The sequence below is a fragment of the Pogona vitticeps genome, chromosome 1, assembly GCF_051106095.1.
Source record: "Pogona vitticeps strain Pit_001003342236 chromosome 1, PviZW2.1, whole genome shotgun sequence".
NCBI classification, from domain to species: domain Eukaryota; kingdom Metazoa; phylum Chordata; class Lepidosauria; order Squamata; family Agamidae; genus Pogona; species Pogona vitticeps.
Window position 1 is genome coordinate 353,879,265 of NC_135783.1, and position 18,528 is coordinate 353,897,792.

Consider the following 18,528-nt stretch of genomic DNA (forward strand, 5'->3'; position numbering starts at 1 on the left):
GTTTCTGACATTTTACTTTGCACAGCTGTCTTTCCAGATTTTCAGAACAGCTTTAAATTGCAAAGAATTGAAAAGAGATTAAAAAGCAGTGGGTAGGCATTTCTTTTTTTGGGGGAAAAGAAGTATGGAACTGTCAGGTATATTCCCTTGGTTTGCCAGATGGGATTTTCTTGATGTTCTAATTTATTCTGCACATGTGCACTTAGATATTTCATGCTGTTTTCAGCATGGCACAAGGGACAGAACATTGAAACAGGGAAAGAACTCCATTCAAAATATTGTTCACTCACTCAACCCTCAGTGTAACGTTTTTAGTGTGAGAATAAAAGGGGTTAGCGTCCTTTTGTGTGGCAGCCTAAGCGCCTTCTGCATATGGAATCTTTAAAAAAAACTCAGCAAAAAAATGTGCTTCTCTCCTCTCTCCCCACCCCCCCCCCCCCAATTTCTCATAATTTAGGTGTATAGTAGAAACAGACAACTTTGAAGAGCGGGTGGCTGTGTTAAGCAGAATCATAGAAATTTTGCAGGTTTTCCAAGACTTGAATAATTTCAATGGTGTGCTGGAGATTGTCAGCGCCATGAATTCCGTCTCTGTGTACAGATTGGATCATACCTTTGAGGTGAGTCTTCTTTCTGTCTTAGCGATTCAAATGGAGCCGGTCACTTTAAAATCATATTTAACGGCAATTGAATCTCAATGCAACTATGCAATGGCGTGTAGAGAGTGAGCGGTGGGATTGCCTTGTTTAAAAAACAAGGTTATATTTCAAGAAGCAGGTAAAGGAAACGAGAAACTGGACAGTTATACTAACATGGTCACCAGGTTGGGCTGTTTTTGTTCTTAGATTCTCCAAATGTAAAGCAGCAAAGGATTTAGCTTAACATTCGGAGAGATTTGTTCGTGCTTGCTTTTACTTTATGTTCTGCCAGAATGAACCCTGGAGAGTGGTGGTTTTTAGGGCAGCCTTTCTGTATTATAAAAGTCTATATTTCATTCCATATGTGACATATTTTATTGGTTATTAGAAGCATCCTTGCTATACCTGGGAATGTATCCGTAGCATGCTTAGGATGTCTGGCAGACATGAGAGCTGACTATGGAACCAGGTTTCAGAAAATGAAAATACAATTTATATCTCTGTTTCTATAAATGTGTTGTCAAGTTGCTTCTGACCTACGAAAGCCCTATAAACAGATTATTAAAGTCCATTTTTAGCAACCCCACTTAACTCTTTAGGAAGCCGTAGAAGGACATGGCTTCCATGATTGTGCCATCCCATCTCACAATCAATTTTTCTACTCCCTTCCACTTTTCCCGGCATTATTGTCTTTTCCAGTGCTGCTTCTCAAGATAAGTCCAAAATATTTAATCATTTTAGCTGAGAATTGAGGCTCCTTTTGATCAAGAACCCACTTATTTGTCTTCCTAGTGCTTCATGGTATTTGAATTGTCCCGTCCCCCCGCCGCCCCCGGTCAGCCTTGCACATTGTCTGACTTCCATTGTCCAACTGATCAGGAGTTACCATGGCATAGTCTCTTTGCATATTAAATGCTCATCTTCATTATTTGATATATATAACTCCCTAACTCCCGATTTTCCTCTCTTTCCTCTTCCTAGTGTCTGTCCCTCCTTGACCTAAGTTTTTCCCTTATATAAAATTGTTTTTAATTACATGGTTATAGTATTTTTGTTGTAAGCCGCCTAGAGTGGTCTTAATTGACTAGATAGGCGGGATATAAATTAAATTAAATTAAATTAAATTAAATTAAATTAATATATATTATTCTGGCTAATTTAACCAACTCGTTGGCTGGCTAACTCAGTGAGTTGGGTGCGCCCGGCTGCAGGTTCTTTTCGAGAGGTCATTTCTTGAGTGTGTCTCTTGGGGGAAGAGCCAGCCTTGGGCCAGTGGCAAAGTCCCAGAGCACGCTTAGAAGAAGGGAGTGGAATACCACTTCTCAGTCCTCGGTACCTAGAAAGCCCAGCAAAGGGAATTGACTTGCCAGCAGGTAGATTGCTAGTGTGGTCTAGTGGACTGAGCTAGGACTCATGATACAGTGGTGTCTCGCAAGACGATATTAATTCGTTCCGCGAAAATCCAATGGGAACAGATTGTCATCGTAAAGTGAAAATTGCCATAGGAAACATCATTAAGCAAAACGCGGTTCCCAAGTGAAGACACCTGTCTAACGAAACAGAGACCATTAAAAGACTCGTATAGCAAAGCAAGACCAAGCTGTCAAAAACATTGTAAAGCAAAAAACAGGGACCTAAAATTTAACTGTCTTGCGAGGCAAGGTCCCTAACATCGTAAAGCGAAAATTGGCCATAGGAAATATCATTAAACAAAGCGCAAGATCACTCCGGAAACCTCATCGTAAAGCGAATTCGTCGTCATACGAAGCAATCGTCTTGCGAGGCACCACTGTATCTTGGTTCAAATTCTGCTCAGCCATGGAAGGTACACCTGTTGTGCAGGAACTGGTAAAAAAAACCTCCTTAAAAAATTCATATACTATGGGAAAACCCTATTTGGGTCACCAGAAGCCAGATATACCTTGGTAGTGTTTAATAACAGCAACAAATATTTGTTTTGAAGACTTCGTAGCCAAAAATTCAACAAAATCTAGTAATGTATGGTTTTTATGTGTCTCTCCCCCCCCCTCCCCACTTTTCATTAAATCAGGCATTGCAGGAAAGAAAAAAGAAGATTTTGGATGAAGCAGTAGAGTTAAGTCAAGATCACTTTAAAAAATACCTGGCTAAGCTCAAGTCCATCAACCCACCCTGTGTGCCTTTCTTTGGTAAGTTACACTGCAAATTTAGCAGTAAATGACTTTTTGCTCAATCTCTTCTTACGCGCTGTAGTTGGTGGATAAGGCTATGGCCATTTAGAATGGTCATGTAGACCAGATGGGCGGGATATAAATCAAATAAATAAATTTAATAAATAAATTTAAGACAGAATTTTTGTGCTGAATACTCAGTGCTCTTCCTTTTAAAATTAATATTAATATATGGGAAGTATCCGGCTGGGGCCACTTTGAGATACAGGGAGCGGGACTAGAGGGGGGCCCTTGGCCTGATCCAGCACAGGACTCTTCTTTTTACATACTTACATTATGTTCTTATTTCAAAAAAAAGTTTAAAACCAAACATATCACAAGCCTCCGATGGCTGTTTCGGCTCCTCGGAATATTATCTTGCTGTTTTATCTATAAAACTCTCTTATCAAAGAAATGATAATATCAAGTAAATGGTATTACCTTGCTGGTTTTATCTCCTTTAAATTCATTTTATTCCCCCCCCAGGCCCAGTAATAGTTTTGTCCCTTACTCTGAAAATGCATGAGAGAGGCTCAGAGAGAGAGAGAGCTTGACCTGATTTGAGAGAGGAAAGGAACGGTAGCAGAGTCTTGCGTTGGTCCATGGATTGTTAAGGATGTGCAGATTTCTGCTCTCACTGAATTCTTTGTCAGGAAAATGAAGTTGCTGGCACAAAAAAAGAGTTTTTCTGTTAATTTGGGATTCTGGCCATTGTCCTTTAATCAGGCTTCTGTGCCGTTCCCCCCCCCCCTTTCCTCCACAGTGCTGTGTCTGCCTGACCTGCTCCAGAGGGTCCCTCCTGGATATGACTCTTTTTGTCTTACTTTTAAAAAACATGATTGTTCTAGGGTCACACTGTAATCTTTCTTAAAAGCATATACCAATTCCTATATAAATGACTGCCTAAATTTCCATCTTTTGACATTATACGTTATTTTGGGTTTTTACTTGTTAGCCTGTGTGCAACTTCAGAGAAACCTTGTTATTTTCATATAATCTACTTGCTGCTACAGCTGACGATGATGATAAGGATAAGCATTTATGACCTATTCTTTTGTTAAAGTATTAAAGAGAGCCTTACCAAGGATAACTGGAGAAGTGGGGGTCTGACAAAGAATTACTTTCCTAACCCTATCATGCAGAAGGGAGAGCTGAAAATCAAAGCAGGGTCTCTTTAACCCCTTCTGGTGCACAAGAGTACTGTGTGATATGCCCTGAACAATTTGCTTTTCTGTCCTTGTGGGTTCTAGCCATTAAAAAAGCTGATGAGTGCGGGCCGTCTCAAATCCCTTTCCCTCTCTCCATTTAGGAATATACCTGACAAATATTCTAAAAACAGAAGAAGGAAACCCTGACTTCCTTAAAAGACAGGGGAAAGGGTTAATCAACTTCAGTAAGAGGAGGAAAGTGGCGGAAATCACAGGAGAAATCCAGCAGTATCAAAACCAGCCTTACTGTTTACGGGTCGAACCAGACATACGGGTAATTGGAGAGCCTCGGCGTTCTTTGCTGAAAGAATGTGTTGATGTTATGCTGAGACTTTTACAGCTGTAAGCCAGCCTGAAGCTGAGATTTAACACTGTGTCATTTACTGAAACTTGAGGTACACAAGCAAGGACAAGTGATACCTATAGGTAAAGGTAACGGTTCCCCCCTTGACATTGAGTCCAGTCGTGTCCGACTCTAGGGGGCGGTGCTCATCCCTGTCTCCAAGCCTTAAAGGCAGCGTTTTGTCTGTAGACCATTTCAGTGGTCACGTGGCCAGCGCGACTAGACACGGAATGGTGTTACCTTCCCACCAAGGTGGTACCTATTTATCTAGTCGCATTTTTTACGTGCTTTCAAACTGCTAGGTTGGCAGGAGCTGGGACAAGCGATGGGATACCTATACTAGACCACCCAAAATTATTTTTTTTTAAAAAATGCTAGCTTTCGACCAATGCTAGTCTTCCTCAGGCAATTCCCCAATCTATTGTGGATGGTGCTGGGCGGGGGGGGGACCCATACAAAAGTCCCAGAAGTTGCGGCCGATGTCCTTGCCATGTTCTTGTCTGTTCCTTAAAGGTGAGCTCCGATAATGCAAACACCTGTCGGGAGTCTCGGATTCTCCTTCCTCTCCTGGGGGGCCGCTGGTTGGATCCCCCCTCCCAGCTCTCCAAACCAAAGGCTTTCCCCCTCCGTCATCGCCGCCTTTTGAAACTCTGGGTTCCTATTTTGCAAAGGGATGGAAGTTACGGAGCAATGCGGCAAACCCCCATCAGAGAACTGGGGATAAAAATTTAGTCTACCCCTCACTAGGTAGAGCCAATTGAAGCCAAATCAACCATATTGCCTAGTGGTTGGAAGCAGATGCTTGCTTCAGTTTGCAGTCCTGCTTTGCTGATGTTATGCGTCCATGTAGTCTTGTCAATGGTGCTCTGGGTGGCTATTCTAGGTATTCCTCCATAATAATAATTGTGTGCCATCAAGCTGATTCCGACTTAACAGCAACCCTTTCCAGGGTATGCTAAGTTCCTTTCTTCTGAAGGCACCTTGGGACTTAGCCACACAGGCGGATTCTTTTCCCAGGTGGCAGCATGGGAAACCTAACTCCCACCCTCTGGCTCCGCATACCTAAACCACTGAGCTATCTGGGCAGCTCCGTAGTCCAGAAAACAAAAAGAATCAAAGCAAGAGCCAGGGCAGGTGATAAGACTTTCGACTTGCAACTGCTGTGCTTTGGGCATTCCTCTTTGAGCTTTGTCTTGAAATATTCGTGGAAGGGATTGGGAAAGAAGCAGGAAGCAGAATTTTCTAGACCTATTTCTTTTGACTTAACTTTGTAAATTCATCATAGGGTACCGGATGCTCTGACCTCCTGAACTACCACCCCAGTGCCTCTTGAGTCCCTTCTCCTGTATTTCTCAGTACTGATAATGCACCTTCTGGCTGTGTCACAATGATGCTGTGGCTGTCTCAAGACCTTTGTTGTTCACTAAGAACACGTCAAATACACTTTGAGCAAGTGTCATGATGCCATCTCGCTCTGAACTTACCTGGTTTTGGAAATTGAGAAGGATCAGGCCTGGTTAGGACACGGGTGGGAATGTCAGAATTCTTCCTGTAGAGCAAAAGCCATTGATAACCAGACAGGGTTGAACATGCTCGGCTTGACAGTCTGACTCACTATAAGATGGTTTCCTATATTTCTGTGATGTCACTAGTTGTCAGTTCTTGTTAAGTGTGTCCCTTTGTCTTTGGTCTTCCTCCTCTCTCCCCTGTTCTCCTGCTGCTTCTAGATTTGCTTCATCCCAAGCATTGTCAGAGCTCCAGAATTTATGGCAGTGGCAGAATTTTTTTCTTTATACAGAACTTAGTGGTTTTTTTTTGTTTTGTTTTTTTGTTTTTTTTTTTTGTTTTTTTTTTGCTAGAGTGTTTTCTGTCTTGCTCTTTCAGTTCTCCAGCGGTGAAAAGGGATAGAGGGCTTACTGTGGGCTCATCATGCATGGTAGCGTAGCCCAAGGTCATATGGCAAGCTCTGAAAAAGAATGTCCATGAGTTTAGGTGGCTGTTATTTTGAAAGCTCTTTAAGGTAGAGAGGAAAAAAACATGTGATACGGTTTTCTTGAGTTCATGTACAAAATAGTTCCCAAGCTTGTATTCCCCAGATGTTCTTGGACTACAGCTCCCCGAAATCCTGGCCAGTACAGCTGGGGTAGGGATTGAAGGCTTCTGGGAGTTTTAGCCCAAGAATTCCTGGAGACCCAAGGTTGGGAACCACTGATGCAGAGTACAGTCAGGAAATGTCAGAAGCAGAGAATTACCTGTATGTCTTCTCTTCCAGAGAGCTGGTGTATTGTAGCAGATTGCGTTTGACGATTTAAGGGGACCTGGGTTAAGTGGAAATTCACGGGGGCTTGGGGGCAGAGAGTGGCAGTGTTAACTACTCTTGAATATCTCACAAACTTCAAAAGTTCAAACTTGTTTAGTCATTAAGATTGTGTCCTACTCTTTGTGACCCCATGGACCAGAGCACGCGAGGCCCTCCTGTCTTCCACTGCCTCCCGGAGTTGGGTCAATTTCATGTTGGTCGCTTCAGTGACCCTGTCCATCCATCTCATCCTCTGTCGTCCCCTTCTGCTCCTGCCTTCACACTTTCCCAACATCAGGGTCTTTTCCAAACTGGGTCACCATAAATTGGAAGCCTCTCACACATTTTCTTACCCCTGCCCTAACGTAATTCATGCATACATTATTGTGAGTAAACTCTGTCTTGTCAGGTGTGTCTGAATGTTTTACCGCCCAGAGTAGACCTTTGGTCTAGATGGGTGGGGTAGAAATCAAATCAAATCAAAATAAAATAAATAAATTTTGTACATTCAGTTTGGCAAAAAGGTAGTAAGACAATAATGATACCCATGAAATTATTTTTTGTCTTTTCAGAGATTCTTTGAAAATTTGAATCCCATGGGAAGCTTCCAGGAAAAAGAGTTCACAGACTATTTGTTCAACAAATCGCAAGAAATTGAGCCTCGGAATTGCAAACAGCCACCCAGATTTGTAAGCTATTTACGTATTTTTAATTATTTTAAAGCCGTAGGGCTCTATCAATGAGTACATAAGATACTGTTAGAATGCAACTTACAATATGCAACTTTTTGTGGGTACACACTTCTTCAAGGCAAAGCCCAAATGTTGATGGCAAGATGGATTTCGCCAGGTACATCTTTCATAGATATAAGCAGGAAGCGGTCAGGTTGTTTAAAGGGGCAGCTCCTGCTGTGGATTGGGTTCCACACCTCAGTTCTTGGAACAAAGAGGCACAGCCCATGTGCACATGCACCCCTCTTCCCAGTTGGCCCTTCTTCAAAATAGACAACGTTCTGCTTGGCCGAGGGAGGAGGGGTGACACAGAAAAACCAGTATCCTCCCTCTGAAAATTGGGGTGATAATTTAGTAAACTCACTAGGTTTAAGCAAGTTGGGGGTCAAGATTGACGTCAAAATAATATTACCTAGTGGTTGCAGTCCTGTTCCACTGATCTTGAGAGTCCATGTGCCTTCATGTTTGATATTTGGGGGGCGGAGGAGAGTGACAGAGACAGTGGGCTGTCTTGCCTCTCCTCTCCCTGGGATCTGGCTCTCCACTCAACCTGGGAATGGCAATGGTATGATGAACGGGGGGGAAGCTGAAAGCTCGGGAAAAGAGGAACGGCCTCTGGAGAAGGAAAAAGGAAACCTGAGAGATGAGTACTTAAAAAGAGGGGTTTGTAAGCAGTGGGGCGGGGAGAGTAACCGAAGGGGGAAAATAGAAGAGATAGTCCAGGAAGAAAGGAGGGAGAGGTCAATGAGACCTTAGAGAAGGGAGCACATACTGCAGATGGACTAGAGAGTGGACAGGAAAAGGAGGAGGAGGGATTAGAAAATTGACATAATTTGATGAGATTATTGAACAAAGACAAGATCAAGAAGGAGGAAGAAAAAGAAAAGGAACGGTTATCATAATTTATAAGATTTTTAGTACTTTCCAGCTTCGAACAAGCAACAATCAAAAACAAGTGGTAGGAGGACTTTGGGAAAGAGACTAAAGGAGAGGATTGAAACAAGAGAGGGTCACAAAGAATAATGAAGAATGCCTATAAGGATAAGAGAAAATGGCTGTAAGGTTAGCGTGGAGATGTTATTTAACTCCAGTAAGACTGAATGTAATAAATAAAAACATGCCATCTCAATACTGGGGATGCAAAAAAGAAAACGGGACCTATATGCCTCCGTGGTGGATGTGTGGAATAGGAAAGAAAGAATGGGCAGTGGTTTTTAAGGAAATTAGAAAAATTTGCTGGATGCAATATTTAGATATTGCTAATCATTGCCCTCCTGAACATAATAAAGAATGATCATTTGAAAAAAGATCAGAGTTGGTTGTTATAAAGTTTGCAGTAGCAAGATTAATATTTGCAAAGAACTGGAAAAGCAGTTTGTCTTGAAGATTAGTATGAAGATATGTGGAGCTTAGCAATTAAAGATAAGTTAACATGTGAAGTGAAAATAAGAAGAGGAATGGTAAAGTCTAATGGTTTCAAAGATGTATGGAATCCATACTATGTCTTTTCGAAGGGGAAAGGCTATAGGCCAGCAAAAGAATCCATGTATTTTTTTGAGAGAGGTACTGGGTGAAAAGTATTAACAAAATTGATATTATTGATCACCTAGTCCCGCAGGTGAAGGTGGCATGGGTGGGGAAAGATCCATGTGTATGGTGTGTAGTCACTTCTGATTTGTGTTTGAGTTTTTATTTTGTTCTTTGTAATTTTTCTTTTATTAATTAAAAAGAAAAGAAAAGGGAGAAGAACCAGAAGAAGAGGAGGAGCGTTGGGGGTTACTGCAGGAGCGAAGAGCCTTACCTAGCAGAGGTGGAGTCTTCTGAGGGGATAGGGGACGGACCCTAGGGAGAGCGGGGACACATTTTAAAGGGAGCTCCCAGGGCCTGGGGAGATGGCTTCCTGGAGGGCACCCAGAGAGGAGGCTGAGCATCCTGGGAGCCCTCAACCATGTGGAAAGCCGTTCTCTGCTTGCGGAGAAAGGAAAGAGGCGGCTGTGCCCAAGAATGAGCTTCAGAGGGGTGCCCGCCTCTTCCTAACCCCGGCCAAAGAATCAGGAGAGTGCCCTGCCAGGCTCCCCAGTACCTCAAACGGAGGAAAGAGAGAAGGGGAGATTCTCCGGCCTGTTACCATAGTAGTCAGAGAGGCCAGCCCTGTTTGCAACAGCCCTCGCCTCTAGCGTATATAAAACTGATCGGTCAGGGGCCAGACTCCTCGTCGCTAGCTCTAAAGACGTAGGGGTGTTTGTCTTGAATCCAGGAATGGGTGTGGAAGTTCACCGAGCAGTATTGAAGACTGGTTTAGAACTGATGAAAGCGATCCTTCTTGATGAGTTGTGGTCTCAGTCAACAAATCCTGTTTGTTTGAGTAGAGCTTCGTCTCCTTCTGTGGAATGTGTTTGTGTGTGTGTTTAGTCGTTTAGTCGTGTCCGACTCTTCGTGACCCCATGGACCAGAGCACGCCAGGCTCTCCTGTCTTCTACTGCCTCCCGGAGTTGTGTCAGGTTCATGTTGGTTGCTTCGCAGACACTGTCCAGCCATCTCATCCTCGGTCGTCCCCTTCTCCTCTTGCCGTCACACTTTCCCAACATCAGGGTCTTTTCCAGGGAGTCTTTTCTTCTCATTAGATGGCCAAAGTACTGGAGCCTCAGCTTCAGGATCTGTCCTTCCAGTGAGCACTCAGGGTTGATTTCCTTTAGAACTGATAGGTTTGTTCTCCTTGCAGTCCAGGGGATTCTCAAGAGCCTCCTCCAGCACCACAATTCAAAGGCATCAATTCTTCGGCGGTCTGCTTTCTTTATGGTCCAGCTCTCACTTCCATACATCACTATAGGAAAAACCATAGCTTTGACTATTCGGACTTTTGTTGGCAAGGTGATGTCTCTGCTTTTCAAGATGCTGTCCAGATTTGTCATCGCTTTCCTCCCAAGAAGAAGGCGCCTTTTAATTTCAGGGCTGTGGAATAGAAGTACAGAAGAGGGGAACCCTGTCCGCCCTCTTGGAAATTGGGGTGTGTGCGTCACAAAGTATTTGATTTTCGCTGGGGAGGAGAAGTTGAGTTTCCTTCTAAGGAAAGATGCCTTTTAGGTGTTTGGCTGAATTGAGAGACAGCATTGCCTCCTCTTACTTTCATTTCTAGGCTGGAAAATGTGCTGTGGATTTGTGGTATCTTCCCTTTTTGTTCCCTTCTTTCTCTTAAAACTCAGAAAGAGAAGAAGAGGTTGGGAGGCTGATCAGTTTCTTAAAATGGCTTGTGTGACCTGATGATCTGGGTGTGCTGAGTTTTTACACTTTCAGGGGCTGGGCAGTGGCACCTCAGAAGCTCCAAAACGTGCCAGTGAGGAGAAATCTGTTTAAGAGTGTAAAATGTGTTCTGTGTACACTACCCAATATTAAACTAATATTCAGAAGGTTTTCTGATTTATTTGAAGCAAAACATAGCCCTCCTTGCTGCTTCTTTGCTAAAGAATGTGTCTGACTGCTGCAATAAAATGCATTTTGAAGACATTAGCATTTCATTTTTAAATAAAATATTGCCTGAACGTGAAACGTAAATGTCGTACCAGTTTAACAGGATTATGCCATTTCGGCACTGATTTGTTTCAGTGCCCGCTACACAGTGTAACCCTATATATGACAAGAAGAATATGTCAAATGGTTTCTCTTTCTTTCTTTCTTTCTTTCTTTTCTCTCTCCTTCTCTTTTTCCCTCTCCCCCCCCCAAGCCCAGGAAAACAACGTATTCTCTGAAATCTCCCGGAATAAGGCCAAACACAGGCAGGCATGGTTCCACGTCAGGCACGCTGCGGGGTCACCCCATGCCCCTTGAAAAGGAGCCCTATAAGATCAGCTTCAGTAGGATCACGGAGGCCGAGCAGGAGTCTGCCGCGTCAGCACCAACGTCGCCAAACATCCCGTCCACCCCACCGGTGTCTGCGTCTTCAGAACTCAGCGTGTTCTTAGACATAGACCTCAATAGCTCTTACGGTGCGTGTTCTCAGTAGCTTTCGGTTGATTAGCTCCACCGATCAGTGGGGAGGGTGCGGCTTGGGCAGACTCCCCTCTGGAATTGGATGAGTGGCTCAATGTATTTTGAACACTGCCTTTTCCTTAAGCTTCTTTTTAAAAAACCAAACAGAAAGAGAGAGAGAGAGAGAGACCTCTCTCTCTTTCTTCCTACTTCCAGTCCCACTGCTCTCTAAGCCCTTCTCTTTATGCTCCTGGCAAAGATTTTCCTCTTCATTCCCACCCGACCCCACCTAGACTTTGTCCTCTTTCTTTGTGTCTTGGGAACATATAGAACTGAGTTGTCTGGACCTTTTTGTGACGTGCAGGATCGGTATCTTTAGATGCGGTAAATGTAATAAACAAAACAACAGTAAACTTTGAGAGGGCATTGTCTTGCCCAAATCAGGCCAATTAATTCCCTTTAGAGATAAGTGTAGATACGAACTTGGTTCTTCTAACATTCCCGTCTACTGCTGTGCGTACTCACGGTCACCCAGTGTTAACCTCCAAAGTTCTAAATCTGAAGCCGAATGCGACGGAGAGGAGTTTTTCCTGAGAGCGTCGGCTCTGCTTCCTCCCACTGTGATTCCTGTACAGACATCGTGTGACTCTCCCTGGAGTGAAATCGAGGCTGTCTGCCTTGTTCTGCCCTCCCCACTTCTCAGGGCTCAGCATGATCTCAGTAAAAGCTATACTGTTTCCCTGAAAATAAGACCTAACCTGAAAATAAGCCCTAGTAGGATGCTCATCATCCTACCCCCAAAATAAGCCCCAGTGAAGTGACACCCCGCCTTCTACCATTGTGCAGGAACCAGGAGAAGATGACAGGACTGTATTTAAATAAACGTAGATGGTTATACATGAAGAAAATAAAACATCCCCTGAAGATAAGCTGTAATGCTTTATTTGGAGGAAAAGTTAATATAAGACCCTGTCTTGTTTTCGGGTAAAACAGTACAGCTTTTACTGAGATCACGCTGAGCCCTGAGAAGTGGGGAGGGCAGGACAAGGCAGACAGCCTCGGTTTCACTCCAGAGGGAGCCACATGTTGTCTGTACGGGAATCACTTTGGTACTTTGGCATTTCAAGGGCTTGTTCACATGGAGGCAAAAGTACCTGGTTTAGTTCCTTTGGGTTATTTTCCCCACTAAATAGACAATACAAGACTGAAGTAGAGCAAATCAGCTTTCTTATTTTGTTTTAATCCTTGTATTCTTCTGTAGTCTTATATTACGAAACCAGGCTTTGTTGGGGGGGTGGGGATGGAACTTACTGCTACGGTGCTTCCTGTGCAGAGTTTATTTCTCTATCAAAAGTTCATAGTTGGGAAGCCTTTGATTAAATCTTATTAACTTCTGAAATGGGGGTCCTGGGCAAGGTTAAAGACTTTTTAAGAAGCCTTTCATTCCACTTTGAACAAATCTGGAAGTGGAGGAAGGTAGTTTCCCGACTGACCCCAGGGACATGAAACAGCCCTTGGCACACCCCTGCTCTGAGAAGGAATTGTTGTCTTATGACGGACTTCGGTGCTGCTCCATCAGCAGGACACAAAATTCAGTTTTTCTTCCTGAAATGGCCTAGGGAAAGTAGCCTTTGCAACCCACTCATCGATGATATGAGGAGGCCTGTGTGTTGCAGCTGTTTAGTGTATTTCAACAGCAGGAGGTCCATAGAGGGGTTCGAGGGGACCCGTGTCTGTTGAGAATTGAGTTCTGTACCAGATAAGAAAAATTAGAGTACAATGCAAGACACCCACAACTTCAGGCTTCATGATAATAACACAAGTTAAAGAACGAATGGGTTTCAGAGCAAGGACACATACATTTTTACCCTACAAGAATCATTGGAAAGGATCTCGAAAGCACTTCCAAGGTGGAGCAAGCGTCCTGTCAAGTGCCCGAAGTATCGATGGCAGCAAAGACTGGCCATTCTCTTATGGAGAGTATATGATTCTGGGTCTTCCTCTCAGCTCTGTTTGCAAGGCTAAATGTGACTCTGGCCGTGATCAATACACTGCGGTCCATACTAATGACGTACCTTGTGCCCTTCCTTCACAGGTAGCAGCAATAGCATCTTTGCACCTGTCCTTTTGCCCCAGTCAAGTGAGTATCTGAGCTGCCCCTGCAGAATTCCATAAGGCCTTTTTATAACAGTAAGGGGGGGGGGAGAGACAGGCACTAGGATGCCACTGTGTTCCTGTATGTGGGGAAAGAAACGCACTCAAAAAAACCCTAAATCCCTGATGGTCCAAGAGCAGAAATTGTTTTCCACTTTTTGCTCACTCCCTTCTCTTTGTTTCTTCAGAATCCTTCTTCAGTTCATGTGGGAGTCTGCATAAATTAAGTGAAGACCCTCTGGTCCCACCTCCTCTGCCTCCTCGCAAGAAGGTTGATCAGGATCCTTCTAACTCAAAGGTAGGCTGCCTGCCGGAGAGCATCTTTCTGGGAACTTGTACAGAAGAACGTGAGGGCGACCAAGGCGCCCAGGATCTGGGGGGCCACGTGAAATCTCGTCTCTTCCAGTCCTTAATGGCCACGGACTTGTCTCTTCTGTGCTGCAGCGGTCTTCTCAGGACGCGGACTTGCTAATGAGGTTGCTTATTTTAAGATGTGTCTCTCGGGGACTGTCTTCCTTCCACTTTGCTGGAACCCCTTAATCCCGCCAAATTAGATTCGATGGGTATGCACATTCAGGTCCGGAATTGATAGAAGTGAGGAACTGCCCTGAGAAAGAATATCATTTTTGTGTTTGGAAAAGTAAATTGTAAATTTTCAAAGAGAGAGAGAGAGACAGTTTGAGGGACTTGATGCTGGCTTGTTGCTCTAAATATGTCCTTTCTTTCATGTTACTTTGGGAGGCGATCTAGCTTATTTCTCTTCTCTTTATTTCAGAGCGGCTCCAAATCCGACGACGACCCTCCTGCTATTCCCCCCCGGCAGCCGCCGCCTCCAAAGATACAGCCCCGCGTCCCTGCTTACAGTGGTTCGTTTGACCCGCTGCCGCAGCAAAGCCCTCCTCCCCCGCCGCCGAGGGACCCTCTTCCCGACACCCCTCCGCCCGTCCCCCTTCGCCCCCCGGAGCACTTTGTGAATTGTTCCTTTCACCTCCAGCCACCCCCCACGGGACGCTTTCACAGAGATCCCGACCGGCTCCGGGAAGCCTCCACGTGCCCAAGCTCACCCAAGACGCCTCCCAGCACCCCTTCGCCTCGCGTCCTGCGCCGCTGGTGTGGGCTGAGCCCAAACCCCAACCACCTCGCAGCTCCCCCGGTCCCGCCGCGACAGAACTCCAGTCCTCAGCTGCCCAAGCTGCCACCAAAGACTTACAAAAGGGAACTCTCCCACCCTCCTTTGCACAGACTCTCTTTACTCGAGAACGCGGAAACACCTCAATGACCTTCCCCACGCGAGTCACGGACACTGGAAGAGTAGCTGTAAAATGTATTCGCGAAGGCTTTCACGGCCGGGATCTAATGGTTGTTGTGGTTTTTTCGGGCTCTTTGGCCGTGCTCTGAAGGTTGTTCTTCCTGACGTTTGACCAGTCTCTGTGGCCATGGGCCTCTTCAGAGGACAGCACTCTATGCTCTGGTGCTCTGAAGTGCTGTCCTCTGAAGAGGCCGGCCACAGAGACTGGCCAAATGTCAGGAAGAACAACCTTCAGAGCATGGCCAAAGAGCCCGAAAAATTGACAACATCCAGTAGCTGTAAAGTTCCTGTTTTTTTTTCTAATTTATTCCAATAAGGCAAAGCATTTGAGTACCTTGGCAAGTTAACTGTTGCAACCAGGATGCTGCTGATCAAGACTCAGTTCTCAAGGATTTTAGCATCGAGACCCGTTCCCCACTCACCGCCCTGGCTCCACTGCCCTTGTCTTCACTGGAACAGCCTTCTCCTCAGGGGATCAGTCGCACTGCCTTCTCCTCCTCCTCCTCAGTGCTGACTGTTCTGCCAGTACAAAGAATTTAGATTTTTGCACTGTCAATGACAACACTACATGAGTTTTAAACTGACGTCAGTTCATTGCACTGAGCCAAAAAAAAAAATGGTTGCTGTTTAAAAACAAAAATACTTCTAAACTGGAACACAAGCGGCCTTTTTTTTTTTTAAACATAGATCTTTCTCGAAGAGAGCACCGTCCGCTGGGAAGCTGTCCCCATCGAGACCCCTTCAGTACAACTTGCCTGGGGAAATTTCCGTTAAGATTGTGCCCACAATGGGTGGAATTCCCACCCAAGCGGGGAAGATGTATATCATGTTTCTGATTTTTTTATAAATCATTCTGGCTTCTTGCCTTTCCGAAGGGGAGGAAAAAAAAACCCTAAGAAATTGGTGAATGACCGTTTCTGCTGTTGTCAAACATTAGTCGATGCGATGTCTTAATTTCCATTGATTTTGCTGCTGAGAAGAGAAAAGAACAAAGCTAGGAAGAAAAAAAGAGAACAGAATGCCCTGCAAGCGGTTATTGTAAAGTGAAGCAGAAAACAGCCCTGCCTTGCCCAGTTATTCAGAGTATTTAGACGGTTGTGCCTTCTTTTCCGTTTTGGGCAAGTGGAGGCGTCTTAAGCTAAAAAAAAGTTGCCTGCTGTTTCGACAAACCAAGCTATTATGCCATATTATGTACAGTTGTTTATAATGTATATTTACAGAGTAATAACCTGTATACATTTCTGTGACCCGAGGCCTGTCCTGCAGTTTCTTAATTCCTGTTCACTCTATATCATTGTAGGCGTTTTCCTGCATAGCAGGGACGTTTCACACACACCCCGGACTCCAAAACGATAACAAAGCAGAACAAAAGCTAAACGTGAGGTTTTTCGCCTCAGTTTCCTTTGTAGTTCCCTTCAGGTGTTTAAACAGGGAAGCACCAAAGAGCTTTTTCCCGTTTGTTTGTTTGTTTGTTTGTTTGTTTTCTCCTTAAAACAGCAACAACAAACAAACCTTCATTTCTCCAGCAGAACTCCGGAATAGTTGGCTAATTGAAGCTGATGCATAAAATGGGTCTGGTTCAAGTACTGTAGAATTCAGAAGCCTTTCCTTGACTAGTTTGTGGCCTTTTACTGTGCTTTGTATCAGAGTTCTTAACCAGATTAATAAATCAACCCAGTCTTAATTTTTAAGAAAGTCTGGTCAAATTGTATTTTCCTTGCAAAAGTCTGAGCAACTTTGAACCTTTATTGCACGTTCAGACCAGACGTGGCTCTGTATGTTTTTGTGCCAGAAATGGAAAAACCAAATGGGTGCTCTTAGCATGGAGTTTAAAATATAATGGCTGCAATCCTTTAATTTACAACATCAGCTGCAGTGATTTTTTTATTTTTTATTTTAGAAATAAACATCTTTGCAAATCCTAAAGGCTGTAAATCTGCCTTGGGATCCCCTTCATCATCATTGGGAAAATGGCAGGGGGGCTGCAGGAAGGGGAGGCGGTGGTCTTTAATTTCCAAAAACAATGACACCACAGGTGGGGAAATACTGGTTTTAGGGGATTAAGATATTCTGAGTAGGTGAATTTAACACTTTTTATGGGATGAGAGGGAAAACAGGTTTTGAGGATAAATCTACATTGCTGAGTATGCATTGAGCTGGCATTTCCCATAGCAAATATGGAAAGTTTCAAAACTCGGGCCTTTTAACCATGCTTGTAAAGTCTGTAAAATGCATCACACTCTACAGGAGTGGAGAGAAACCTGCTTATGCTAGAAAGTGGGTTTGCCCTTAGCGCTGCCTCCAGATATCAGGCATCTGGGGGGGGGGGAGGTGATGAGACATTTTTCATCCATTGCAATGAAACAGAGAGTGTCAGATTTTGGACAAGAAGAATGGATTTGGAAGAAGCGTATAAGGCCATCAAGTCCAAAACAAAACGTCAGGGAAAGTTGAAGGCAGCAGGGGAAGAAGTCCAAATATGAGATGGTCTGACTCATACCGTTTCTCTGAAAATAAGACCTAACCTGAAAATAAGTCCTAGTATGGTTTTTCAGGATGCTCATAATATAAGCCCTACCCCAAAAATAAGCCCCAGTGAAGTGAAAGCTTGCCCTCCACCCTTGTGCAGCAACCAGAAGAAGAAGACGTGACTATTTGTATCAATGTAGATTGCTGTACATGAAAAGAATAAAACATCCCAATGCATTTTTGGAACAAAAATACTGTATAAGAAAGACCCTGCCTTATTTTCAGGGAAACGCGGTAGGAAGCCATGGCTTTTGAGTTTGGAAGGCTAAAGTAAGCCACAACTAGAGTAGGCCCATTTGAATCAATGGACTTGACTCATAAAATTTCCACTGATTCAATGGCTCTATAAACTAGCAAGCTAAGCAGCAGATTTCAGCCCTTATTAATTGTGCGACAACAGAAATGAAGTTTATTTATTTAACAGATCATCCCAGGGACTATTTCCAGACTTTTGGGAGAAAAGAGACGTACATCCAGAAAATCCAAACCTATGCGCTGGGAACAGAAAGACAAGGACCAAGGATGCTGCCTTGATTTTGGTTTATTCTTAAGGATTTTTTTGTTGTTTAGTCGTGTCCGACTCTTTGTGACCCCCATGGACCAGAGCACGCCGGGCCCTCCAGATTCTTAAGGATTACATTTCGTTTTTGTAGGATGAACTGCCTTGATGGGGCCTTTGGAACAAAAAAGGGCACAGAGGAGAAAATTGTTATGCCAAACAATTTACCTTAAACAAAAGACTGAGACACGAAGGCTTTTCTATTGAAGTTCATTTTATTTACATAAAAAGGAAAAACAAAAACAGAACGCCACTGCAGTTTGGCGGGAAGAAAAACCAATTTCACCTTAATTGTGGGTGATTAGGATTTCTTCAAAGAACAAAGGAATTGGTACAGTCTTATAGCTGTCCCCTCAGGGCGAGAGGGGTGGGCCTTTGAGGTCATTAAGTTAGTTAGCAACAATTCATTGGATTAGTGAAAACACATTTTAGACATGCGCAGAACAATTCACTTTCCCTAAATTGGGCCTTTGTCTCAACATTCCATGCTTATCTCAGAAAAGCGTGAGACCTTGAACAGAGAAGAAAAAGCAAGGAGAAAGGGGGGGTCGAGGAGCCTGTTTTTACAAGGCTGGCTAATCTCTTCTGAATACACACACACAC

The 18,528-nt window shown here is 44.0% G+C and overlaps 1 protein-coding gene across 2 annotated transcripts in view; it reads left to right on the top strand.

The window, feature by feature from the left end:
• SOS2 (SOS Ras/Rho guanine nucleotide exchange factor 2) overlaps positions 1–15,513 on the top strand; it is a 51,554-nt gene extending 36,041 nt beyond the window's left edge. For both annotated transcript variants that reach the window (XM_072986924.2, XM_072986925.2), the window contains 8 exons: positions 458–620; positions 2,689–2,806; positions 4,137–4,309; positions 7,250–7,366; positions 11,130–11,391; positions 13,470–13,514; positions 13,717–13,826; positions 14,304–15,513. In XM_072986924.2, coding sequence (XP_072843025.2) covers positions 458–620; positions 2,689–2,806; positions 4,137–4,309; positions 7,250–7,366; positions 11,130–11,391; positions 13,470–13,514; positions 13,717–13,826; positions 14,304–14,807 — 1,492 coding nt within the window. In that variant the 3' untranslated portion in view covers positions 14,808–15,513. The remainder of the gene's footprint in view (positions 1–457; positions 621–2,688; positions 2,807–4,136; positions 4,310–7,249; positions 7,367–11,129; positions 11,392–13,469; positions 13,515–13,716; positions 13,827–14,303) is intronic.
• The last annotated feature ends 3,015 nt before the right edge of the window (positions 15,514–18,528 follow it).